Source organism: Pleurodeles waltl, chromosome 4_2, assembly GCF_031143425.1.
Source record: "Pleurodeles waltl isolate 20211129_DDA chromosome 4_2, aPleWal1.hap1.20221129, whole genome shotgun sequence".
NCBI classification, from domain to species: domain Eukaryota; kingdom Metazoa; phylum Chordata; class Amphibia; order Caudata; family Salamandridae; genus Pleurodeles; species Pleurodeles waltl.
In genome coordinates, this window is record NC_090443.1 from 360,970,963 (window position 1) to 360,998,352 (window position 27,390).

The window sequence follows — 27,390 nt, forward strand, 5'->3', positions numbered from 1 at the left end:
CAGGGGGGGGCAAGTGCATGAGCATTGCAGGTTTCCCCCTGTCCAGCACCCTCGCAAAGTTTACTAGCTGCTTTGCAGACAGTGAACAATGCGAGGGTGTTGGTGCACCCTGCAGGCAACAGCATTGCCGCCGGCTCAGTTACAAGCCAGAGACAATGCTTCCCTCACTTTCTCGCTTAGCTGACTGGCGGAAACCTTGGTTTTCGTCAGTCAGCCTAGCGGGAAAATCTTAATGGGTCCGGCGGGGAGGTAGCCAATGTGGGTGCAACCTCCCCATCATAAGTTCCTAACTCATCATGAGGCCCTTTGCCTCTCAGGTGTTTTTGTTTTTCCTTCACTTGTTCATCAAACACGAGGACTCTTGTTTCTTATGGGTACAGTCCTGGCTGCACATATTTCCCTTTTATTGTTTTATGAGTTTTGTTTAATTTTTTTCCTTAGTATTTTCAATTGTGTGCCCTGTGCAATGTCCCTCCTCCAGGTTGTGGTTGAGTTTAAAAATATGTTGTCTCAAATGACTTGTGCATTGTAATGCATCGTATACACTGTCTTCCGAAAATGGCTCAATTATCCACACAACTTTTGAACATTTAGTGCTATTGTATGTTTGGAATATGTTCATATTTTTACTGTGGTTCTGCTCTTTTTTTGGCTTGACCTTGTAAACTGCTCCTTTGCTAATGTTGGGTCAATCTATCCAATACATGATTCAATTAAAATCTATTTTTATTCTCCCCTACAATGTATTTTAAGAGTAGGTGTTTCTATACAAACAACTGTCTGTGCACCCCATGTCACCCGAATAAGGATCTTAGACTTCTGTGGTCTGTCTAACTACCTGGCAAAAGGCAATTCTGGTAATGTGATAGTGATTGATTTCCTATAGTACTAAAATGTCAAACCACGCACATAGCTATGTCTGGAATCAGTTTCTTTAGTTTGAGATGAAGACATACACTCTTAATACCACATCACATAGGCAAGAACTCCGCTGTAAGAATTCAGCAAAGCCTTAACTTCTTCATCTTAATTTGAAATACCCATTTCCAGCCTCTACACTGTTATCACAAATTGTGTCCGCAAAGAATAAGACCACAAACCTGTCAGAGTAAAACACAGTTTCAGTAATTTAAACCTGTGCTCAACCCCTTGGTAGTCATGGCACAAAGTAGACATGCTTATCTTAGGAAAATGTGGAAAGTATTTAGGAGTAACAACACTGTTAATTTTTTTTTTTAAACTCATGTTTGCCTTAATGCAAAATATTCTGCAGTGCTCTAGTGCAATTAAAATCCAAGATGGCATAGCCTTTCTCCCCTGGGAGGAGGCTTACATGCTAAGTAGGGGTGTGTTAAGGTAAATGAACAGTCCCCTTCAAATCTACACCAAACTGGTTCTGGACCAGCTACCCCTCCTACTGGGATGGCCCCAAACTGAGTACAGAGAGTCCAGGGGACAAATGCATTAATTCCTCAGGTCACTCTTTACACCTCACTGTGAATGGGCAGGACTCATCTTGGTCCCTTTCAACTTAAAAAGGCTCCTGAACCCTTGCCAGCTGGCCTTACTGAGCTGATGTGTCCCATACCTGATACAAAGGTTTCCTTCCAAAATGCCTAAGCCATGGTTTCTGCTCTGGGGGCAGTTTTCACACCTCATTAAGGGACTGGTGTGCCACCTGCCAGTAAGCTATTGATAATTAGCCAACTGGCAGTTCAGGTGTACAGTAACTTTTTAATTGTCACTTGTCCTAAATATTTATTAGAAATCTGACTTCACCACTAAACTGAAACAAAAATAGCAGTTTAACCACCTCTGTAGTTTATCCCAATCGAAAGTTAGCAGACTGATGATTTTAGTCTGAACTTTTTTTTCTCATAGGACAGCTACAGCCCTTAACAGTGAAAATAGCTTTTGGGGACTAGTCAGTGTAGGCACATACCAACAATACATTCTTGCATGTATCACTTTTAAATACTAAGCACCATACCTTGTGGGCTACACAGCATACTTAGAGGTGACATATTTAATATTTTAAGGTAGGGATTTCTCCTGTCAAAAAAGTTATTTTTACTTGTTTGCCAGCAGATTTAAAAGCTGCAGGAGTCTGGCAACACAGAAAGACCGGAAGCTACACTTTCTTTGTCAGAGTAGTGGATGGCACAACATGTGTTGCAGTCCACAGCTGACCTTTAACTTTCCCATGTCATTGGTATATATTCATACAAGATATATTGTGGCCTTACTGGAAAGTTAATCAGGCCAACTAGGTGTTGCAAATGTTACCATGTTTTAAGGGTCTGAATACATACACTGAGGCCTGGATAGCAGTGCCCTAGTGTTCAGAGTTCAAAACCAAGTAATACCAGTCAGCAGAAAAATAGGGTTGACCACACAAAAAGACACACTCTCTCACAGCATCCTAACCAGACACTGTGGAGCCATCCAATAATAATGTATAGCAAAAGTTGCAGGCTAACCTTCTCATACCTGAGAGTGCCATATTTAAAAAATCAACCGGTTTCTCTGTCTCTCGATCTTGAAGAAAAAATGGACCTTGCCTGCACTGTATTCTGTACCTTGTGTTTTCTTTTCTTCTTGCTTTCTATCCTGCCTATGTTATGGTCAGGCTGATTACACCCTTCTACGTTTGGTCCTGCAAGTCTAAACCATAATTACCTTTTCTCAGAAACTAAGCTTCTGTCGGCTCTTGTCACAGCCAGACACCTTCTACCTTCAAGTGACAAAATAATGTACTTCTTGTTTTATGTACCACACCTTCAATGGCACTACTCTTATGTTTTGCTTGCATTAAAAATAAAACATTGCTTCTGGCTTAGGTGTCATTTTGGTTTGTTTTATTTTATTAGGTTGTCCAAATTTTAGGAGAGAAGTTTCCATTCCAGTTGGTTGCCCAAAAAATTGACTGTAAGTATGCATGAAACTAGACAAAGTCGGACACACTTTGCTTCATTAGTTCAAAAAAAAGTTACTACATTTATGGTTGTCACATGGTTGTCACAATCTTACGCTTTTAAATTATGTATATAGTGTGTAAACTGTGTATCTATGCTTGCCTGTTTTGTTTTCTCTGGAGCGGAGATCCTGCCAACCATATTAGTAAAATCTTACCAGTTTAAATCAAAGAAGTAAATCTGATATTTTGCCAATATTATTCCCAAAAGAGCAATAACTTTGTTGGAAATTATGTTTACGGCACAATTTGACTTTGGCAAAGCTTGCTTGATTTAAACATTTCTATATTTAATATTCCTTGTCTTCGTTTTTTGGGGAAATAAAATGCAACAGATCTTCACACCTATATGAATCTGGGGGAGAGGGGCTGTTCTATTGTTTAGTGTTCAGCTCTGTCCTTCGATTCCAAAATCCATAATCTAACTATAAAAAGGTTTTCAAATTCACAAGGTAATTGAGCCAATTAGCAGATGGTTCATGTGTGACACAGTGATTTTTCTGGACGGAAAGTGCTTTCATAATCTTTAAAATAATCTTTAACTTGGTGATGAACATGGCATCAACACACGATTTAACAGACACAGTCTTTGGCAAAACAGATCAAGCAAATATGTTTCTGTTCTAGTAAAGTTAAAACAAATCTGACAAATAACCTATATAAGATTAGAAGAAAGATATGGATAACAACATAGCAATGGGAGGTACTGGGATAGATACTGGTAGGGGACATTGTAATCAGAACGTGACCTTAGGACCGATAAGCTAAAAGGTGCATAGGATTCTCTAAAGGTATTGGGTTGGGGGAGGATGCCAATATTTTAACTGTGTGTGTTGAAAAAGAGTTAGCTTATCAACAAACTCCAGAGGCTTAGTACCAATGACCAGGGTAAGGTCTGCAAGTAGACCACTCTTCCAATTGGAGGCCTAAGAAGAACTAGGACTTTATTCTACATTTAGGTTTAATCAATATGCTACATCAGAGGGATACAGTCTTTCCCACTCCATTCATGTCTCTAAGCTTCAGTGTACTGCAAATGTGTACCAGTGGTCAGAATCACAAACATGCAGATTTACAAAATTAGGTTTCTGCTCTGTTAAAATAAATGGCACTCACGCTGTATTAACGATCAATACATGCGTTAGCACTGACAGCTGTGTCTTGACTCAAAAATAAATTGTCCTCACTAGGAGAAGTTGAATCAGTCATATTTCATCCCAGGCTCTATGGGTGTGATGTTCCTGATGCCACAGAGGATGAAACCATGCTGTGAATCCTAAAAGATTCATGCAGTTCCCCATGTGTCCCCTTCCACATTCTAAATATGAATATCTATAGTGGAAAAGTCCTTATGAGCCTCTTTAGATGGAATGAACATTCTGTTCTAGCATGAGCAGGAGAACGTCTATACTATCCTTTGAGCTCCAAATTCACTTTTTCCAGAAGTATGTAAATTTTAAAATGCAGATATTTAAAAACACCAAACGGTTAGGGTAGCAGGATGAGAGGAATGGTTAGACGGATTTTTTTCTTGGGTTTTTGAATTTTGTCCTACAGTGTTTAAAGCTGTGTCAAGCCAAGATAACCAGTGCCTACATAAAATAGTCCAAGTTAGATTTGTTGTATATAAATAGGTCTCATGATAATATCTTCAAAATGTGGCAGGGCGATGGGTGTCCTGGTCAAATATTTCAGGCACCTGCCTGACTACTAATGGTAATGGATGAAAGGGGGCGGTAGGTATGTTCGTGGATGGGCCTATGAACTACTGAGGAAATTAATTATTTTGAGAAATGTGACTATTTTTGAGAAACGTTACTGAATTTCATTGAAATGTCAAACTTCAGGTACCTACTCTATGTTGAACTCCTGTAGGGGAGCTACCTTTTTGTTTCTGTAAACTTGCTGACAACTAATGTCTTGCCATAACCTGTATCTCTCTTGCCGATCTTTTTTGATAAACACAAATACTCCAAACAAATAAAACAAATTATGGATAATATGGATTAAGTGTATTGGAAAGTGTAATCTTGACTTGTGTGTATTGAACCACCTATGAGATGGTGTCCTCTTGACCTAGAGCTAGGTGGTAATCCTATATGTAAGTATATAGTAAAATGTTGTGAACCAGAGGTCTTCAGTGAGAGATATGCATGTAAACCTATGATAAGCATATATGTATATATTCACAACTGTAAGTATATGATTCAGCCTCTGATTAACTGTTAGAGAGTAGTTGCGATTTAATTCACGTTTTTGCCAAACCCCATTAACTTTTTGTAGCAGAGTATAAAGAACCACAGTTCCTACAGAGCTGCACCTTACCATTATTTTAGAATTTTAAATCAATATTGAAATTCACTGACAAGAAATATATCTTGCCTACAACATATAGCAAGAGCCCACTGGTGAAAACAGCAAAAGCCTTAATGAGGACACTAAAGCAAAGATACATTCATAAGAAACAGTTTCGCCTGCCTCTGAACCTCACTAATGACATTGGGCTCCTTAAATAGGAGCACTAGAGACTCCTAGCAAAGGTGCCTTCCTGTATATTTTATTATAATATTGTGAAATTAATAAATGAGGTATTGCCTTGAAGTCACACACTGGAAGATCCACATTTTAAACCGTTTTAGGTTTCAAAATGCTGCATCGAGGACAATAGTATACAATAATAATAATAGTAATAATTAGGAAGACACCATCTACTTAACACCTCCCTCAAAACGTATTTGTATTTACTAATAGTAAATATTCCTCTAGAGTGTGATTGTGCCTGCAGAAACAAATATGTAAAATGAAGGGATGTACTGTATCGCAATTCTTGATTATATATTCCTGGAAAGCTAGAAAATGATAAATTGTCCAGAACACTGTATTGTTTAATATATATCAGGGCTCAATTTAGACTTAATTGATGTCTGTTCACCTACATCTGAACCAATGTGCACCTTTACTCTGACGTAGTAGAACTGAACAACTATGATTTTCTGGCAAAACATGTGAAGAACACCTCAGAGGGCAGTGCTACTTCTGCAGAATGGTGGGACTCTATCAGCAAACACAACTTAATATTTTAAATATATTACTGATGATATTCAATGTTCATGTGGTTAGAAGAGAAAAGTGTGTGATCATTGTTGATTTCAGCCTCCCACTGCAGGTAATGTCAAGAGTTCTATATTGGTAATTGTAAATTAAAGGGATATTTTTCAGTGAGAGGTACTGAGTGCTGGTAAATAAATGAAAAGAGTGAAGGGTTAGTTATCTATATCGTTATCTCAGAACCCCAAACAAAAAATATCCTGTTTTTTACAGGTATTCTGTAATGTTATAGTATGTATTTGCCCTAAATCACCTTTTCGCCAGCTCCCATCAACAATGCAGGGATAGGTGACTTTCTTCAGAGCCATTCAAAACATGGCCTCACCTGCTTCAGCTTCCCCAGCCCCATGCTAAATGTACATTTAAAAGCATCTTACTTTGCATATTGCCACATGGTCATATTTCTTCTTCCCCACCCAGTTGAAAAAAAGAAACTGCCACCTTCCTACAGTACACACAGGGCTACCCTCTCAGCCTCCAAACTCGGTGTCCTGCCATTTGCCCTGACTGCCCTCTCTTCGTTGCCTCTCTTCCCACCCAAATAAGAAAAGGTACCTGCAATCCTGCCAGTCTGTCCCACCACCATGTATGCCTTTCCTCCCCGCCTGAAGCTGTGCCATAGAGTAGGCATTGTCTTGATAGTGGCTCTGTGAGTTCTACTTTAGCATGGCCTGTGATCTCACCATTAGCCGGAGATCTTTGTAGACCATGGCTAACAGGGAGACAGTGATTGGCAGCTGCTGAATGCCCCAACTGTTCTTTTTCCCCCTGTGGGCCTATGGAGACCTAGGTGGACTTGAGGGATGAAAGACCATCAATTGCCGTTCTGCTGCTTCACTCAGATCTCGGGAGATTGCAGAAGAGGGGAAAACCAGGGAAGCAAATGCTTCTCTTGGTGACGTAACCACAAAAGCAACTTTTGTTATTCCATTTTGTCATGGTCGTGAATAACACAATTCAGACACCGGTATTTAAGCTAATGGCTGTCAGGGTCATACATAACAAATGACTTGTTTGTCAATTTAATGTATATGAAAGTGTAGGATCTATTAACATATTTATTTAAAAATAAAACAAAAAGATTTCAAGCAATTTTTACTATACCACATTATGTGCAATACAAAACACATTGATGTACAGGATATTGTGCAACATACATTTGTGGCGAGAAACATCTACTGCAGACAATTTTAAGTTCCGCTTTGGCACTCTCACAGATTTCTTTGATGGTTCAGGATTGGAAATTGGCACTTTCATTTGATAATGTGTTCACTGTGATTCAGCCTTACTTTTTGTAATTCCCTTACACACAAGGAATTAAAGTAAATTGTAGTTATCTCAACATGTGTGTGGATTTAGTGCTCATAGCTCATCAGCTGCATTCCTGAAGCTGCAGAAGGAAAGCAAGGGGTGGAAGAAATTGTCTGTAGAAATCCTGAATCAGCACTACTTTTTGCCGGACCAAACCCACAAGTGTAACCTACCAAGCCTCATCACATAATGCACTAGGATGTCCTCCTTATCTCTTAGGGATCAAGTAACAAAAGGTCATGTGCAGTCTTGGAAAAAGCCAGATTGATACTACAATAAATTGGAGCAAGTCTATGGGAACCCACAGGTGGCCAAATAAGATAATAGTCACCCATCCTAATGAGCCCGACTAAAGCAGCACAATCTTGAGGTTCAAAACCTCTTGTAGGTGTCGAAGACATTATTCAACCTCTCTTGAAACGTCTGAATACTAACTACTACATAATGAGGCTGCTTTTTGGCTTTTCCCTGGAAAGAAGCAGGTGTTCAGAGCCCCGAAGAAGGCAGGTTGATTCTAGAAAAGGCACAATTATGTGGCCTGTTCCGAAGCTACATACAGATGGTGAGGAACACACTTGCTCAGTGTATGGTGGTAGGAGACGATTAGTTGAATTTAAAAATGTGATTTTCCTAAAAGTAGCGTAAATGCAGTCTCCTTGAGATGGATCAGACTTCAGTATTCTGAGAGATTTTGGTAGTATGGAGAGCATCAGCAAGCAGTCCTCATAAACATAAGCCTTTGCTCTGAGTCTAACACTTTGTAAGGCTCCTTTTTAGCTTGAGCGTTCAAGCGCTTTTTGACCTACTGTAAGTATTCTGTGGGCTTTTAACCACGCCCATCACTTTCACTCATTCGTGGGCTTGCCTCTCAGAAATCCTTGATGTCATTGGTAAATGTTTTATGTTTGACCCGCCTTGGGGCGGGTTTGTTACCGCCTTGCAGACTGATCCTGTTACATGGATTATTGCACGAATGCTGATATACTTCAGCCTGGGCAAACTATTTTTGTTCTTTTGTCCCTCCCCTTCGTGCTCCATGGCAGCCATGGTGTTCACAGCGCAAACAGCGCAGAACACTGCAAACTCCATTAGTGGTAGTGAAGCCTTGGTCACATTGTTAACACTGTTACCTAATCAGAGTCATTTCTTTTGGCTCTCCCCTTCACACCCCATAGCTTTCACAAAAACACTTGTAATTGATAAATGCTTTACGTAAAAAACATAGAAATTCTCAGAGTGGCTCTCCTGACAAAGCAGAAGAGCTGATACTATAATATTCACTGCACGGTGGAAACTCACCCCATAATGCTTTGCAGACCATTACTTTTAGAAAACATTTTTACTTATAACTCAGCCTGTCGTGGTCCTGGGTCTATGGGACCACCACCAAAACATTCATGAGAATGTGCTTTTTCTGTCTATGTCCTCTCTGGGTCCCCACACTGGGTTGTTGCGCACCTCAAAATAATAACCCTTCCCACCATTCAGCGTCTGTTTAAGCTCGCTCACGGCTGGAACTTTTGTTTTGCAGCTGCGAGTAGTTTGTGTTTAAGGTCCTTGTTTGTAATAACATTGCAGTAGGCCAGTTAGTTCAGAAAATGTGCAAGGCACTATGCCCTCTAGGGCCTAAACATATGGTTACAGTGCATTACTTTCTGCCATTTTCTTTTCATGTGGTTATGCCCTTTAGGGGCTAACTATATGGTTACATGACCATGTTTATTACTAATGCTGTTTTCATTGTGGTGTCCTTTAGGGGCTATTCTAAGCATTACTGTCAACATAATAACATAGTACAATATTCGCAGCATGGAAACTCGCCCCGTAATGCTTTACAGGGCATTACTTTTACAAAACATTTTTGCTCATAACTCAGCATGGGGTGGCCCTGTGACAATGGGACCACCTTCAAAATTTTCACCACAATGTGCTCTTTCTGTGTACATCATCCCTGGGTCTCCACACTAGGTTAGTGGGGACCCCAAAATAATAACCCCTCCCACCATTGTGTCTTTTTAAGCTCTCTCATGGCTGAAACTTTTGTTTTACAAATGGTAGAAGTTTGTGTTTTAGGGGCCTTGTTTGTAATATCATTGCAATAGGCCTGTTAGCTCAGAAAATGTGTAAGGCAGTATGCCTTCTAGGGGCTAAATATATGATTACATGACCATGTTTCTTACAAATGCTATTTTAATTGTGGTGTCTTATAGGGGCTGTTCTGGGCATTATAGTCTAATGCCAAAAGTTTATTTCTGATAAAGGTTTTTATTGGGTTTACATGATAATTATATATGTTTTATTAATCTCTCTTTATTCCAATTATGCCCGTGATTCAAGCCAACTTAACATCCTATTACACTGTGACTGAATTCTCTTGATACGTTTGGGTGATCCTTCTAGTTTATTTCTCTTCTTACTCCTCTGTGGCTGTCTTGTGTCTTTTTGGGGGGAATTGTGTTAGCCAGCTAGCTCTGATGGGGTGGTGAAAGTGGTATTTTATTGGAATTAGCAGGTAGGTTTAAATTAGGATGCTAAAAGGCAATGTTTTCATTTCTGGCTGCAAATAGAGGAAGAAGGTAAAAGGAAGTGCTTTAGTTCTATGTAGGGCCACTGGAATTATGTGGCAGGAAAAGACCAAATTATGAGTCTGGTTTGACCAGGTTGTGTGGCAAGAAAAGTCCAGTTATTAATTTACAACGCCAATAGCTGCAACTCAAGCAAATGCTTGTTTAGGTGGGACCTAGGATAACTCCTAAGGAAGTGGGAAAATGAATCATTCCACGTTTTATTTTCTGTAGCACGTGCAATACCTTTTATTTAGGTGTTTAAGAATAATGCATCTTTCCTACATTTAGTGGTAGGTGTGGCCCTGGCATTCTGATAGTGGTCCAGGTCCCTGTATATTCTTTGGCTGACAGTGTATCTGGTTGTCGTCCTCAACATCTATAAAACAATAAATTGTATTGCTTGATGTAAAACTATTTTACATATCTTAGAAAATCTACCATGTGAATCGTTGACTGTAAAGCACCATACCTTGTGAATACAGTGTAGGCTTATTGCTAACATGGCTTGTGTAAGATGTTAAATTTGTAAAAGAGAAACTAAATTGCACATTTTTAGGTCATCGAATAACATTTTTCTCTCCACTCCATCTTTAGTGCCTGAATACCAGGGTGAACCAGATGAGATTTCCATCCAGAAATGTCAAGAGGCAGCCAGGCTGGTAAGGCCTTCTCTCTGTGTTGCAGTGAGGCGCTATTTATGCTACTTTTGTAGGAGAATAGAAAAGGGTTTCATTACAATTAAGATAATATAGTGTGTTTAAAATGGTGTATAATACAAGTGCAGCTGCTCTGTCACTCTCGCTCTGTGCACTTAATATCCTCTATAAGACAGAGGACACGGTGTGCATTTGGCTTAAAGAAACAAGGGTTAAGAAAGTCAATAGTTGTTTCTTTTATTTATAAAGTTAAAGCATTTTAAGATTTTAAGATTGGTGGCTTAGTCACTTTACAGTTAGTTATTCAGTGAATTGGCTCTCAGCCATGGGAAAGTCGTGAATTTTTGATGATCAAATTCTGGTCCAACTCCTAAAATGCATTGGCCTAGCACTGTAAGGAGGTACTCATTTTTAATGTACAAATGAGGTTAAAGGAGGTCCACCCTTACAGATGATCTCGGAAAGCTATGAACAGAGGGAAGCATCTGTATTCCTGGTGCACTCCTAAGAGTCTCTCTTGCACAGTCACCTGTACAAAAGGTGTAGTTGCATGTGCCAAGACCATGTGACACCGTCACCCTGGCTGCCGTAACGACAGGTAACAGGCAGGACAAGCTGACTTGAGCAGCTGGGAGGTGGGAATAAGGATAAGGAGAGCAGGACGGAGCGCAGTTAAGCTGAAGAGAAGACCATGGAGGAGATGAAAGAGAAGGAGAAATTAAAGAATGGAGAGATTGGTGAGAAAAGACAGAAGAGGAAAAAAGCAAGATAGAGTGAAAGGCAGACAAATAGGCGACGATTGATAAACATACTGAAGTTAAGTAGAAGAGCACAGGGCTAAGCTCAATGGGTTTGTTAATGTAGAGAGTGGGGAACAGTTAAGGTGAAAAGAGAGAAGGAATACTGAAATTGTTTTTAAAAAAATAAAGCCTAATTACCTTGTAAATTCCACCCCAAAAACAAAGAGAACATAATAAATATATGACTGAAAGTAATCACTTGTGATTTCTCTGAGTGAGTATTTAACCAAAAAATTTCTGAGCCTAAGTTATAATAATGCTATAGAAAGGAGAGTACAGGAATACACGTAACATTTGCTGAAACTGAAAATCAAAATTTCGACAGTGGCTGCCACGGCAGCAGATCGAGAATTGGCTACTCATAGTCTAAATCCCCCTTCGACCTCTGTAGTAGGCTTAATGCCCACGTAATGGATAGGTGAGCACCTGACAGTGGTAAATAGCATGCAGAGCCCTTGCTTGTGGGCAGTGTGTGGAGCGTCAGTTGGTGGTCACTTTAAGAAGCAGGCACTGGTGTGTGGCATGAAGAGCTTGAACAGTTAGCAGAGTTTGCAGTGATTGACATTGTGCGGCGCGTGCACCTGTGGGCCGTATGGGTAACTGGCACTCAGCCCTGCCAAGCGTCACACATCAGGGTTGAGAATAACGCATTATTACCGCAAGGGTCAGACACTGTTACGCATCAATAGGGTTAGCGGCAAGCCTCTGCGCACAGTCTGTCATATGAATTATTTCACTCGGCTGATAGACCTCCGCACTGACAGATTTATTGCGATGAATCCCTGCAGTCTAAAGAAGGAAAAGGCTTTGGTGCTAAACCCTGATTGGCCTGCGCCGTCGTTGCCCGGTAGTTCAGGCAGACCCTTTATTGGTTACTGTAATCTCTAGAACGGCGTAAGAGAAGAACGTGTCCTGTCCACTTCTGCGGGATCTATGAACCTCACCCAAAGTGATGATGCCTCTAGCCTCGGAGGCTAATGCCGTCGGTGTCTGGAGGGACTGCAATTGATCCGTAATTTAAACTTTACCAAAGTGAGATGAAAATCACAGATCCAGTCCCGGCGAGTGTGGGCCAAGCTGTAAAACTAAATTAAAGTTGACCGGCACGCAGCTAAAAACGTCGTTATTTCAATACACAGGTGTGGAGAGGCCTGTGTGTAGAGATTTTAGTATAGTGACAAATATACCATGTAAATGCAGCAGCTCATGATGTCAAAGGCTGTAAAGTGATAAGGAGAATGAGTATGGGACAGATGTTTGGTACATGGTTAGGCATCTGTTCAGTTAAGTATAATCGGGTGTCCCTTGAAAGGTGAGCAAAGAAGCTACGTTTAAGATTATGCAGGGAGATCGGTTCAAAAGTAAGTGAGATGGGGCACTAATTTGAGAGAGATGTTGGTCTTGACGGCAAGTATTGGTGCAGGAAGATGACAATGGCAGTCTTAAAACAATGAGCATTGATTGCAAGTGAGCTTCCTTAGTTGGAGCACTGCACAGTTGGAGGGACTTGTCAGACAGTCTTGGTCAACATGTAGTAGGATAGTCAGTGTTCGTTGGTTACCAATTATTTCTGATGTTAAAAAGGGCCCAATCAAGTTAACTGTGCGGCAAGTGAAGGTTAGAGTGAGGGACGTAAGGTATTAGTGGTTGTTGGAAATGGCCCTTTCTATAGGGTTATCCCCAAACCTTTTGCCTTGTTCCTCCTATTTTTTGCACCCTCTTTTTGTTTGCTTTAGAACTCTGGGCACTTTACCACTGCTAACCAGTGCTAAAGTGCAGGAGCATCTCCCCTACAACTTGATATAATTGGCTTACACCTGTCTGGCATATTTAATTTACCTGTAAGTCCCTTGTAAAGTGGTATACCATGTACCCAGGTCCTGTAAACTAAATGCTACTAATGGGTCTGCTGCGCTGACTGCACTACCCACAGAAGCAGCCTTTCAAACTTGTCTCTACCTGCCACTGCAAGGCCTGTGTGCACAGCTTACTGCCACCTCGACTTGCCATTTCAAACTACTTGCCAAGGCCTTAACTCCTGTTTTACTACACCTATGTCACCCCTAAGGTAGGCCCTAGATAGTCCTATGGGCAGGGTTCTGTGTGTATATAAAAGGTAGGACTTGTACATATATGTTTTACATGTCCTAGTATTGACAAACAGTCTATTTCGTTTTTCACTACTGTGAGTGCTGCTGCTCTCATAGGTTAGCATTGGGAATTACCATATATATGTTGAAGTGGTGATTTCTGATCAGTTTCTGATCTGTGAGTAGTAGTGTGGGCATGCTTGGTATGTTTGTAACGGAAGTAAGAAATCCTGCTTACTGGTGTAGTTGGATTTTACATTACTATTTTAGAAATGCTACTTTTAGAAAGTGGGCATTTCTCTATGCTTATAACTCTAAGTGCTTTGCAGCTTGACTCCAATCCATGACTAGGGTAGAGTGACAGCTACACTTGGTGCAGACTTTCCAGACAGCCACACCACAGGACGGGCTGGGTGTGGCAAAAGAGGCATCTGCATACTGATCGTCATCCTGGGCTGAGAGGAGGAAGGGTTATATACACCTTAACTGTCAATAGGCTGTGTCCTGCCCTCACACAATAGGCTGATTACCTCCCCACTGATATCTGGAGGCAGGGCTGGGTTGGAAGGGGGCTGGGTTTCACTTGAAAGGGTTCCTTTGAAGTCACCCGTTGAAAAAATACATTTTTCAGTAAAAGTAAAGGGGCTCTGCACCATGATTTTAGAGCACTTTTGGAACTGGGACTGAACCTTTTGTCAAAAGGACTGCTGCACTGCACCAAATGACTCATCTGGACTTCTCTTCTATTGTTGCCCTGCTCTCTGCTGTTGGTGGCATAAAGGCCTCACTGGTTTGCTTTTCTGCTTGTTGCCGTGCTGGTGGCTGCTCCCTGACTTGGACTTCACTGGCCCTGTGCTATAGCTAGAATGAACCGTCAATACTTGCTTTGATGAGCTGGCCTACCACACCTCTAGTGTCCCCATCCAAGTGTTCTCCCAGTACTTTGTGGTCTAACCTGTGTCCTTCAAGCCCTTGGGAGTGTTGACCTTGGCACCTTGCCTTCCTCATCAATCACAGCGCATGGTGAGTACTTTTTATTTCACCCTTTCTCTGTCTGCAAATAGCGTGGGAGGAGCAATTGTCTTTTTGGATTTCTTGGATAGAGAGGATCGCTCTCCCTTTTTATTGCCTTAAGCTCGTCATTGTTAGATATTTGTCCCAGGAACCATCAACGCATGCTGAGTGCTTTGGGACAGGGCCTGGGCTGAATGCTCCTTGCTGATTGCGGAGCGCTGTGTGAGGGTGGGGTGCCGGGACGGGGCACCTGCTCCCTGGAGATTACCCTACAGCCATAAGACTGGGCGCCACAGGAAGGGTCCAGGGCAGCCCGACAGCCACACAGCACTGAGGGGATGAGAAATTCCTCACTGATTGCCTGCTGCACCTCAGGAACCTCCCTCAGTGCGGCTCGACACACTAACCAGCGAGGGAATTTCCCCTGAGGCCCTTCTCACCCAAAGAACTACGGACACCGGAGGTATCCATGCTCAGCCCCAACCCAAAAGGCCAGCGCGCAACCCCTGAGGTGCCCAGGTAGAAATGGGCTGAGTTGAGCTTTTTCTTTCTTTTTTTTTTTTTTTTGGCCAAACCGCATGTTCGCCGACAGCTGCATCTGGATATTCTGATTGCGGGTGACCGAATGAGGTCTCCCTGCGGGGTTCTGCAGCTGTCTCCCCACCCTCCTACTCCCAAGAGTGGACTGGGGGGAACTTGTGTGACGGAGGTAGGAACCTTGACAGAGGACCCAATCACTCCCCAAATCCCTCGGTGGCCCCTGCAGCCTACAACCTGTATAGCATCTAGTAGAAGTGTAAGTGCTCCAGAGCTATGTTACTGCCAGAGCAAGTGTTTACTTTGGTTGTGCATAGGACTGTTTTACATATCACTACTGCAATACCTATGGTCATTTGGGTACTTAGGATGGCATCTGGGGTGTTAGGTGTTTTCCTCAACCAACTGTTGCACTTCCATACCCTGAAACTCTGATACAAATTGTTTTGTCCTCGTTTCATTCAGGTTAACGAGTAGTAGCTCAGGACCTGCATGGTATACACAACCCTTATGATCTATGTTGCCTTGTGGTGACTTTTTTTACCTAATTTCTATAACCTAATGCCTTCCATGACCAGGAGCCTTACTGATCACATGGTGCTGTTTTTCTTTACATTATGAGAATACTGAGTCTTACTACTGTGATGGCACAAAATGCACAATACTTGTGATGTATGATGTTTTGGTCGATGTAACATACAATATGCTATATTTTGTTTATTTAACCCCGTGTGCAGTCTCTTTTGTGGTGTATTTATTGTCACTGGTGTGAGTGTGTTATGTACATGTTTTACACATAACCTCACTGTGCCAAGCTACAAGGGGGTGAGCACAGGATATCTTTGGTGTGTAACTTACTTGCTCTGACCAGAGTGGTGGGTTCTGCCAGGCTTAGGTCCAAACCCTGGCCAACCAGAAACCCCATTTCTAAGAGTGATGCAAGTCTAATGTCCGGAAAGGAGATGAGTGTCTGGAAGTAGATAGATATTTTCTTGTCTAAAGCAACAGTGATTGGGCAAATGATACTCTGGAGCTTGCTTGGTGTTTTGGGTTTAGGCCCTTCATCCATTGCACAGGTGAAAGTGCCTGGAGGAATTTCAAAGAAAATGTAGGGGGTTTTTGACCAAACTCAAGCAATTCCCTTGATGGGAATTGGAGAGCATTCTGATGAACCTGATTCATGTAGTTAGGGATAAGTCAGACAATATTTGTATCTCTTTATAGAAGCTGAGAAAGAAGAGTTTGGAAGGGGGAGGAAGCTCGGCCCCAGACGGGATGGTTAGGGAAACATGTGGGTGAAGGTTAATAATACATGACTTTGGATAGGAGGATGCAGTTAAGTGACCTGCAATCAGAGTGGATGGTCAGAAAGTGGGTGTTTTTGAAGATATGGCCATAATGACGCTGAAGAAGTGAAAGGTTGTGTGAGTAGGTGGTGAATCGAGTGTTGGGCATGGAACATGGAGCCTTTAGGAGTTCTTCAAATTGTGTGATTGTTAGGCTGTGGAGGGAGTTATTGAAAGAGGGCAGTATTAGGTGGCAGCAGTCTGTATGCCTTGGCCATGGCATTCTGGCATAACTCGGAAAGTGAGGAAGACATGCTGATCTAGAGATGATATCACCTCTCGGCAGATGCTGCTTTAGGTGAGAGATGCTCTTGTGCATGAGTAACTGGTCTTTATCAGTGAAGTGCAGAAGATGAGTGGCTCTCAAAGTGATCAGTGGTGTATACTGTTTTCTTGTTTACTGTCTGCATTCCACATGCAAAAGGAAATAATTTAGAGTGGATTCGGTTCTTTAGCAGCAGCCGGGTGTGAGGAATAATGATCTGGGGTGTATTTAGGACATTGGGGCAGGAGGACTGAACAACAACTCAATTCTGCGGATGACTGTGGTATGTAATCAAACAAATGAGTTACTGGTGTGAACTGATCTCTCAGCAGTACATATCACTCTTTGAGCAGGGACCGGAATGTTAGAATAATGTATTAATTAGTTAAAAGACGACATAGCCCAACAGTAAACAGTTCCACGTGCATTCAGAAGGAGAATGAGCCTGCACCTACTGAGAATATCTTGCGTGACCTGCCCTGCGCATTGACCCAATCTGTTAGTTTCATGATCTCTCTTTCATTATTGTTTTCATCTGGAAACCACAGTGACTGCTTTAGGGAACACTAAACTGTGCTGTCTCCTTGTCTCCTCTCCCTGTGTGTTCAGATTCAAGGACCGGTAATTGTGGAGGACACCTGTCTCTGCTTTAACGCCCTAGGGGGGCTTCCTGGACCCTACATGTAAGTACACACCTTACAAAAACGGGGAGCGCATCGGCCTTTGTGTCTTGCTTTCTTGGTCTACAGAAAGGTCAAGCATCGGTAGTACTGTCGGGAGCCAGATGCAAGATGCCGGGGAATCAGGACCTTTACAAGGGAAGGGCACTCGCGGCTTTTTCCCCCAGGCCTAGCGCTCTTTCAGAACCCTGTGCTCCTGAAATAAACTATATTAATAGAATAAAAAGCAGTTCTAGCCTGTTCTGTCATCATGTAGCAGCATGTAGCGTGCACCACTTGGTACCTCCAAAGGCTGAAGCTGCTTTTAAATGTTTTTGTTTCTCCAGAAAAAAAATGTTTTCGTATACAATGTATATCGTACTCATTTTTGGAACAGCAGAGTCGGCCCCACATAAAGTCCATAACGCGGACTCTGCAAAAGCTTCTGAAAGGCATATCACAGACTTTGCCTGGTGCTCACTTAAACAATTTGCCGTTCATGACCTCCCCTGTTCCTGTCTGCTTTTGTTGTCCTCCTATGATGCTTAGAGCATTTTTTTAAATTATCACTGCAACACATTTTGTCTTACAGTTTTGCTCTTACCTTGTATTTTTTACTACTTTTAGGTTTGATGTCAATCAAGAGCTTTTTAATTTTACTAAAAATAAATATTTACCTACTTGTAGCTGCTTTCAGACAGCCCTCTCTGTTGGTCTATTTTATTGTCATTCAGATTTTGCTTCTGCCCATCATAGCATACAACATGGAGCATTGGGTCAGCCCACATTCCGGGTGCACACTGCTTGCAGCCGTCATCTTTGGGAATTGGCTTCCATCCCATTCAGAGAAGGCCACCCTTGCATGCACGTGTCTAAGCATAGACCACCATCTTGGCGAATGCGATTCTAAACCACAAATTTTTTTTTTTAAAGATTTGCAGTAACAGTTAATAATAACCATTGGTTAAGGTTTCAGTCATAATAACCATTGTTTAAGGTTTCAGTCAAACTTCGTGAATGGGACATACTGAAGACAGGCGACTGCTGTCAAGGGTGTGATAATCCTGGATCATTTATGCACTTGCCAAGGCAGTTTCCTAATCTACAGGACAGAAAGATCAGGCACAATTGATGCCTTGTTCAGAACATCCCCAGCATATACCTTATAAGGCTTATCAAATAATCAAACCGTCTGACTATTTTCAACATGAGGGAAATCGATATCTTTAGGGTTAACCAGAACTCCAGATGTACTCTGGCTACATAATATATGAGCTCTCTCGAGGTTTAAGATGATCCCACTTAAGCATGAACAGAAACGAGAGGTGTTTGCAAAATTCTTGACGACCAACGCCGTATTTACTGGCTTTGCCTATACGTTTTTAGCAGGTGAGGGTCTTACAACCCTCCTATCATACCAGTACATGGTGAGCAGTTGATTGTGTCTTTTAAATCTCGTTATTGTTTTCTATTCCTTAGCTTTCTTTTGCTTCCTCGCCCTGTGTATTACTGTTATTACTTTAAAACGGACCCCCAAAAGATTGTGAAACAAACAGCAAAGTGTGCTTTTCTGGGGAAGACTTGCATGCGCTGTATTTGAGCTCTTTTGTCACCGGCAGATGGCAGTGTTCTCTTGTGTTTGTATGGCCTAACTTTTCTTGTATTGTACTTTGTTGCTAGATCTGAAGTACAGCAAAACTTGATTCAGGCATTAAAACATGTTTCCTTTCCCAGGAAAGAAAAATTCTGCCAGTCGGTGTTCTCGAGTGGGCGGTCTAACTGTATGCTCCCGAAAAGCTTGGAATTAAATGTGTTTTTAACCTCTCTCTTGGGTTTCGGTTTTATACACACACCACTAGAGCGCTTGAGCGCCCCACATAGAGGTAGTAAGCGCTATATAAAATGCTATGAATGATACGTTGACATTTCACGTTTGGCCACCGCACCTCTCTTCACCATTGTTCGTTGTGAGTCTACTTTAACAAGCCCTCTCTGTGCAGAAAGCAAACCTTTGTCTATGTTTCAATTCCTTCCCTTGGGGTTAGGCTAATTATTATGCGATTACCCTGTGCCCAGGGGGCCAAGACGCAGTCTCACAGCTGCTCATTTTCTACGGTTTGCTACTTTCCTTGAAGCACATACATTTAATCGAGATAAAAAGTTTACATTCCTCTCAGTGGTGCATGATCTTGGCCCAAGACAGCTTTCATATTTTTACCCATAGTGTTGGTTCATGCCCATTAAATTACATTAAAGGAATAACCCTCGTGTTAGACTTAGTTGCCTCCGGGATGGACTGTGGTAGTTCATTCTGCCCCAGTGATTCCCAGGTATGTATCAAATAGGCTGCAGATTGGTCAGAATGCCTAAGCAAACTTAGCCATGGGCACAGACAAATATGCTTCTGTGCCCTGTTGTGGTAAATTTGCCCTGACTTGTGCTTTGTACAAATCTACCTAAATACATATTTAAAAAAAGTGATTTGTATATAGAGCGTACCCAAGAAATAAAATCCCAATTTCAATCCTCTAAAAGGGAAATAGGTCCCAGAAATTGTCTTTAAAATGCTATCTTCTTGAATCTGGCTTGGAATGTCAATACTTTTGTATACAGATGTGAAACATCTGACCTCAAGATTTACTCTCCACAGCCTGCATTTTTCCTCAATTCAAAATTAACTTGGCGTTTAAGGTTCCGCAATTTATATATGACATTGGTTGCCCTGTGCTACATTGGCAGCCAAGTCATGTAAGCGGTGGCTTAATGGCTCTGCAGCAAACCTCCATACCATGGAACTAAGCCAACATTATGTGCTCCAGCGCTATTCCTTAAGTGCTCACCCATCCCTTGAGGTTTCAAGGCGATGAGCAGATACAAAAGAGTATGGCCACCTCATCTACTCAGTGAGATGTTTATTAAACAAACATGTTTATATAGCCTCGTGAACAGAAAGTAAGGACCCGATGTACCAAATGGTTTTAACCTTTCTGTGTTAATGGGAAAATGCGTTAGAACTTGTGGGCCTCAATGCTCTAAAATGCAGCAGGAGAGAGTTTCCAAGAGTCGACGTGAGTACGGAAATGTTGTGCCCTCCAACTTCAGTTTCAGAAACCTCAGTAGTACCAGCACTTCTAGGTCAGCGGGACTCTCCGTGCCTTCGCATTTCTTATGACCCTGTTCAGGAGCACACCGATGCACCAACAAGTGTTTTAAACTAAATCCTGGCATCAATAGCCCGTGTATAGTGTGCAGTAGTTAAGTTATTTGATAGAACTTGGGGGCCTCTAAGGTAATTCTTGCTGCTGCTTTCTGAACAGAGCAGAGGTTTGTAATGAGAACCTTGGGCAGGGCCATGTACACAGCATTAGTGTAATGCAGGTATGAACCAATAATTCTGAATCCAGCCATTTTCAGCTCTCTTAATTAAGGGATGTGGCAATAGGCTTTCAGTGCTTAAACAGCACGATGCGGCCATTGCGTTAATCTGGGCCCTCAATGAGGTCAACATACAATTTTACTGTGCTAGAGTTTTTTTATGACCTTTACCGGAAATGGGCATGAAGCTTATTAGATCAGATGTTCTCTGTCCACCCTCTATCGCCTATGTCTTGTTCAAGTTGAGCCTCTGCCAGTGAACCCCCATCAACCTCCTGTCATCGCTCATGGATTGCTGCAGGAGCGTTCCTCAACCATCTATCTCATTCAATCAGAGTATTATTTGGGTATTGGACCCCTACTTAAACAAGCATTGGCAAAGCTGATAGGTTTGGCCTATACGAGATCTATTGGTTTCGTCAATAGTTTTTTCAAGTACAGAGGGGTAGGTTGAACAATAGAGAACAGGAGGTGGTGGTTTTAAAACAAGGGGGGTTGTGAAAAACAATGGTGGTTTGAGTTAACTCAACAAATGCATGTTGAGATTAGAGCTGCCGACCTTTGAACTGAGGAACCAGGTTTGAGTCTTGGCGTCGGCTCAACATCCTGGATTCTGGGCAAAAAACGTAATCCCCCTGGGTGTAATTAAAAAAAAATGAAAGTGTGCATGCTTAATGTATATGGTGTTCATGTAAAGCTCTCCCATACCTTTGGGTTGATTATGCACTATTTAAACTGCAACCCGCCTGCTGGGTTCTTAGTAAATCAGTGCTGTGAAGCTTGAAAAAATAATTCAACCATCACAGAGGCACAAGGCCTCTGCACGGAAGAGCATCCCAGCATACATTCAAGAACAGTATAACACCGTTAAGTATTTTATAAAAGCTTGGATAGGTTGGAGCTATTGTAAGCAAATATGTGGAAAAGCTGGAGACTATCTATGCGCTCCAAGCCCCAGGCTGCGTGCTAGTGAGCCCTAATATCTTGGGGAGAATGAGTGGGCACATTTGGACGTGGCTTATCAAAGTGGGTGGAAGTAGCCTTTTAATTCTGATGGCCTTGCGGTAAGGCAGCTAGATGATCAGTAGCCACATATACTGTGGGAACATTTACCGACTTCATCGGCTCAAGAGGACACATCAAGCTGGCTGCAGCCACTGGTCATTGCCATCCCCCTCAACCAACCAGCTCTGGGTTTGGATAGTTTGCAGACACATTTCCACCAAGTAAGCCAGGTTTAGAAACAGAATGGTGATCAGTGGAGAACAGGAAAACCCAGATGAATTAACGAGGACAAATGACGACGTTGGAAGCGCGCCACCAGCTGGGATGAAAGTTAAAAAGAAGTACCTCAGCAGCCCGCAGCACGTTGAAGGACACTGGGGCCAGCCACTGATCGCCAACCGTAAGGAGTACTTCGTCCAAGCTCCAGAGATTCGCCAAAGCCCGAAGGACCGAGAGGAAGTACAACCTGATGAAATTAGGTATTCCTGCTGACCAATGAAAAGCAAGGAAAGGAGAGCGACCAGAGAAGCCAACTAATGGTAAGTAATGGGAAAGCTGTGGTTGGGTGGTAAGCCTGTGGGCAGGCTGTAAGTCCCTTTTCAGATTTTTTTTCCAAAGACAAAAGATTTTGCCTCAGTGCAAGCACTGTACAGGCGAAACCTAAAAAGGAAGTCATAGAAACAAAAGAGCCAAAATTCAAAGTAGATATCGAGCTGATAAGCCAAAAGTGAGAAACCAATGTTAGAAGTTGGAGTTTGAAGTAAATGGAGGAAGAAAATTCGTTTGAGGCTCACAAACAGAGTTATCCCAGCCATCAAAAACCCAGTCCACCAATGGCAACTTTTTGCAGTCTGCCCAGGATTATGGCTAGGTCTTCTGTCCCAAACGCTGCTGAAGTGTAGAGTGGGATCGAGGCGCCAACACTGCTGCCAGTTGGAGTATTTGTCTTTGAGTCTCATTCCAATGCATGCGTACATTTGAAAAACTGTTTTAAATAAAGTTCTACCGAAGTGTATGGGCCAACAGGTGAATACTTGAGCAGGTTGACTTTAGTGTGTGGGACAAGATATATGGTGTTGTAAAGTGTAACTAAACAGATGGCTGTAGTGCAGGGCGACTAAAACTACATCTGTCCGTATTCACGAGGATGTTAAATTAGCCACACTTGGCTATTTAATTAGATTCCTTAGTAAAGTGACTGAACATATTTGCAAATACTGCCCTACTTCTAATGATGCGGGGGTTTCAACGTGCCCGTGAGGAAAATGTTTCTTTGACAGATTTGATTATTCTGGGGCCTTGTGTCTTGTAATTAGTATGAACAGCTTCTATAGAGTTGGTGGTAGGTGTATCTGCCTGAATATTTGCAAATGCTACCCTAATTCTAATGATGCAGGGGTTTCAACGTGCCCGTGAAGAAAATGTTTCTTTGGCAGATCGGATTACTCTGGGGCCTTGTATCTTGCAATTAGTATGAAGAGCTTATATAGAGTTGGTAGGTGTATCTGCCTGAAATGAACGTGTGTGAACATCATTAACTGCTACTGTCAAGAATAGAGTTTAACGGTGAATTATACACAGTCCAATGCTAACAGCATTCACTGAATTAATGCAACATATGATGTAAGAAAAAGAAAAATTTAATGGAACTCGAGCCAAAAACATACACAAAGTGTGAGCACCTCATGCTCTGCGGTTCAGCTGTAGGAGCCTGGTGAAGTTTTAAATGCGCTTGGTAGTGAGAGTGGATTTGGAAATCCTCCTTAATAGTGGAAAAACTGCTGTCTCAGTTTATTTCTGCAATATTTTCCAGCATCTGTTTCAGGATGCAAAAAAGGATATTTGTTTTGAGCATTGTAGAAAAAAGTATTCTTCCTATTGATGGAGTTCAAAAGTAGTTATTGATACTGTGTGCCTGCTAACAAAATATCCTGTAATTTCTTTCAGAAAATGGTTCCTAGAAAAGTTAAAGCCAGAAGGTAAGCCTTGCCTTTTCACACCTTGTTTTTTAACTTAACTGTTAACCAGTCTTTAGTTTGTTTCAAATGATTACTATTGTCCTGTAAATAGTTGTCCCTACACTATAGTTAGGTGTGGGTGCGGCAGAGCAGGCTTTAGCAAACACTTTCAATGCAGGAGACATAACAGGGTTAAAAGAGGACTGAAAAACCAGAACCTGTGGTCAAAATGGAGGATGGAGCCCTAAAATTGAGCAAAAGAGGCCACAGTTACAAAATGTAAAAGCATATCAGGCACGGGGTTGCATCTGAGAGAATGGAGTAGAACAGTATCTACGGTCATGAGATTCAAGTAGTGTCTGGTTTGAAGTAGGTCAAATATTACATTGTTCATTTGCTCCCCCAGAGATGATGAATTTATGATCTGAGCTCAGCGTCCATTGAGCAGAATTTGGTTTAGAACCCAAAATTGGGGACAAGGCAGAATTTGCCATCCAGAGAATGTGGCACATGCACATCTGAAAACCAGAGTTTGTGGCAGATCTAGCATGCAGTAAAACGTCCGGGTACTAAGATGGGACAGGAACCAACAGACTGATGGCAGATCTGCTCTGTGGGCCCTGAGACTAGATCGAAGTGACACTGAGGAGGTGATGTTCCGGAAATGGGCCTGGAGAGGTTGAGGACGAACAGTACAAATGGGGATGTAGAACCAAAACAAATCCCATATGTGATGTGGCCCATTGCAGCAGAGAGTTTCCAATCATCCTGTTTCCACCAGAATAAACATTTGGCTTCAATCTTAGAATATTCACAGCTGCATATTTTCCGCATGAAACACCACATAACGTTTAGTACCTGGAGCACTTTCCTACAGTGGTGGTCAATAATCATTGTGTAAACGTAGGCCAGGCTTTCACTCAAAGCTGCATTGGCAGTGAATCAGTCTGTAATGAAGTCCATGTGTTGGAGCACGGGACGCATTTTATCGTTTAGCAGTATGGATTACAATCCCATAAATGATGCAGCGTCTCTTTGCAGTTAATTGGACATCGACTTCCCTGGGAGACTTTTGTCCTGTAAAGGTTGCCAAAACGCTGTTCTCGACCCTCGTTTGCGGGCTTCCTGGACCCCATATCTCGCCCCTTAGCTTGTATTTATTATTATTCTTGGAAGTGACCTAGCACTAGTGACTCCAGGGTCAGTGCATAAAACACACTCTTAAATATCTGAGGTTGTATATAATACTGCGCAACTCAAAGAAGCTGTGTCGTAAGGGAACTTGGAATCGACCAAAATGGGCATGTTCATATCAGTGCATTCAGTTTAATTCTTGCTCCCTAATGATGTCTTCAAAGTCAGGAATGCAAATTTGAGAGTAAGTCCCCTTGTAATGCTTCTCTACATGGAGAAGAGCCGCCTTGCAAGTCTGTCTCTGGTCTCCCACCTTACAGATCTTTAAGTGGTGCTGACTGTCAATCATAGTGTGCTTTGAGGGTGAAGGAAGGTGAGCCCCGAAGCAGTCATATTTCCTGTCTCTAATTGTGCCGTTTCAGAAGCCTTGATGAGAGACTGTAGCACTTTGTGAGTAACAGTTTTGAGATATGTTGTTGCTAATCAATGTCCAAAATAAATCAACATCTTTGTATTCACACATATATACGAATGAACACATTTTTAGGACGAAATCAGAAGACTGTTGCTTAGAGGCTAAGATTAAGTCACTGTCAGCGGACAATTATAAAATCGTCAATTTCCAATGTACTTTCCTGAATGAAAGGTTGATTAACAACGTTTATGAAATTGGGCAGGATTTGCGTCTGCCACTGTGGTGGAAGAAATTATGTTGCAATGTGAGTTTTCTGCCACTGCAGCAGACGTTTCGCCACCAAAATGGCTTCCTCTAACACAGGAGGAGCAATTTTGGGATGAGAGCCCTCTGACAAAAGTCATCAATGCTGTGAAGCATGGTGGTATTTCTCGTATCAACATTGGGCACTGGGAGTGTATCGTAGAAGTGCCCAGAATATTAATATACATTTGTTGTTACTTGCATGTTAGAGAGAAGATAAGTGGATTTTGGTGAAAGGGTGGCAGACCAGTAACCATAGGCTAGACACTTGCTCCGCCACCATGGCTGATTGGCCACCACACCTTGATGGGCACAATGGTAAAAAACGAGGTATCTCTGCTCACTCCAGCTGTCGATGGTTTAAAATTATATTTACAAAAGCAGTTGTAAGAGCTCAATGCTGTGCTAACAATATATAATTTACACTCTTTTCAAATATTTTAGACCAGATAGCTCAAAAGGCTTTCTACATTGGAGCCCAAATGTTAGACTTCGATAGGATTCAGTGGGTGTAAAGTATTACATCGAACTACGGAGCCTTGCAAATATCCTTAAACTGGCCCGGGGACTTTTGACCCATCGATTGCCTCCTTCTGTTGTCCACTCAACTCACCATGAGTGCAAGAGGGACAATAGTGTATAGCTTGTCAACAAATTATGGCTCTTCCATTACTGCCATTTCATTCACATAACATGGGTAACTCCATGCCATTAAATTGCTTCTAAGATGGCATGCACAGGTCTGTACAGCGTCGACATTTCCCACTTCATAAAGAATGTTTTTATAAATTTGCCAACATTTCGAAGTTGTTAAAGAAATGGAGGTGGAAAAAGTAGGTTATCAAAGTGGAAAACTTGTCAGTCGACTTTTAGCAGGAGAGTTTTCCTGCCCAGACTATTTTTCAAATAGAGAATTCACACGTCTGCATCTCTCACATTCATAGAAGTGAAAATAACTAATAACGCTTAGGTGTCACCTCAACTTTATGTCCAGAAAGACAAAACTGCTCAGTCTGTGTAAGGTCATGAATGTTGATAAAATGAGCTAGTCACACGTGCTTATATTATCTTACTCACTAATCCATCTTTTTGGCAAGAAGGATGAGTAAGTCTTTCGAGGGAAAATAATATGGGGCCTATTTGGAATATTTAGGACTAAAGGAGGAGAGCTTAAGAGAAGAATAAGAAGGGGTTAAGAGAAGGTTAGGGAGGAGTTTAGGGGAGGATGTGCGCCCACCCACAAAAGAGTAAGCCCGTTCCTATTCACAAACTGCACTTCTAACGTTACTACGGCCAAAAAGGACCCAAAACAGTAGTAAATGTACTCTGGCTCAGAGCTGGCGTAAGCCCAGCAGCACATATGGCCATTCAAAGGTAGTGGAACACCCTCCCATAGGAACTAATGAAAGAAAGAACATAAAATAAGATCTCTTAGGAACTAAGGTTAAATTACATTATTTAAAATAATTGATGTATGAATAATTTTAATGTAATGTAAAGAAATGTAAAAACATTTAAAAAAAATTATTTTAACATTTTATTAACCTTTTTTCAATTTAAAAATAATGTAATAAATATTATATTAATAAAATAAAATTAAATAACTTCTAATTCTATATATGACTTTTAATAATTATTAATACATAATAGTAGAAACAACACCAAGGCATATGACTCTTGTGACTGGCCCTGTCTACCAACAGTCCTTGACCGAATGTGTCTAGGCAAAGCAAAGTGGATATATCTTCTATAAGCCGATTCAGCAGCTAAGGCTAATGGTATTAACCAGGTTTCAGCTCACCTCAATATTAGGCGCAAAACGAGACCAGGCTATCCCCTTTATTGCACATCATTTTTGATTCTGTGGTAGAGC

At 41.7% G+C, this 27,390-nt stretch overlaps 1 protein-coding gene and 1 long non-coding RNA gene across 2 annotated transcripts in view; one reads left to right on the forward strand and one right to left on the reverse strand.

The window, feature by feature from the left end:
* Nucleotides 1–27,390, forward strand: part of ITPA (inosine triphosphatase) — an 81,866-nt gene that overhangs the window by 29,996 nt on the left and 24,480 nt on the right. The window contains exons 2-5 of the mRNA XM_069231443.1: nt 2,871–2,928; nt 10,555–10,619; nt 17,278–17,351; nt 23,655–23,686. Coding sequence (XP_069087544.1) covers nt 2,871–2,928; nt 10,555–10,619; nt 17,278–17,351; nt 23,655–23,686 — 229 coding nt within the window. The remainder of the gene's footprint in view (nt 1–2,870; nt 2,929–10,554; nt 10,620–17,277; nt 17,352–23,654; nt 23,687–27,390) is intronic.
* Nucleotides 1–27,390, reverse strand: part of LOC138292711 (uncharacterized) — a 75,866-nt gene that overhangs the window by 16,095 nt on the left and 32,381 nt on the right. The gene's annotated exons all lie outside the window — the stretch shown is intronic.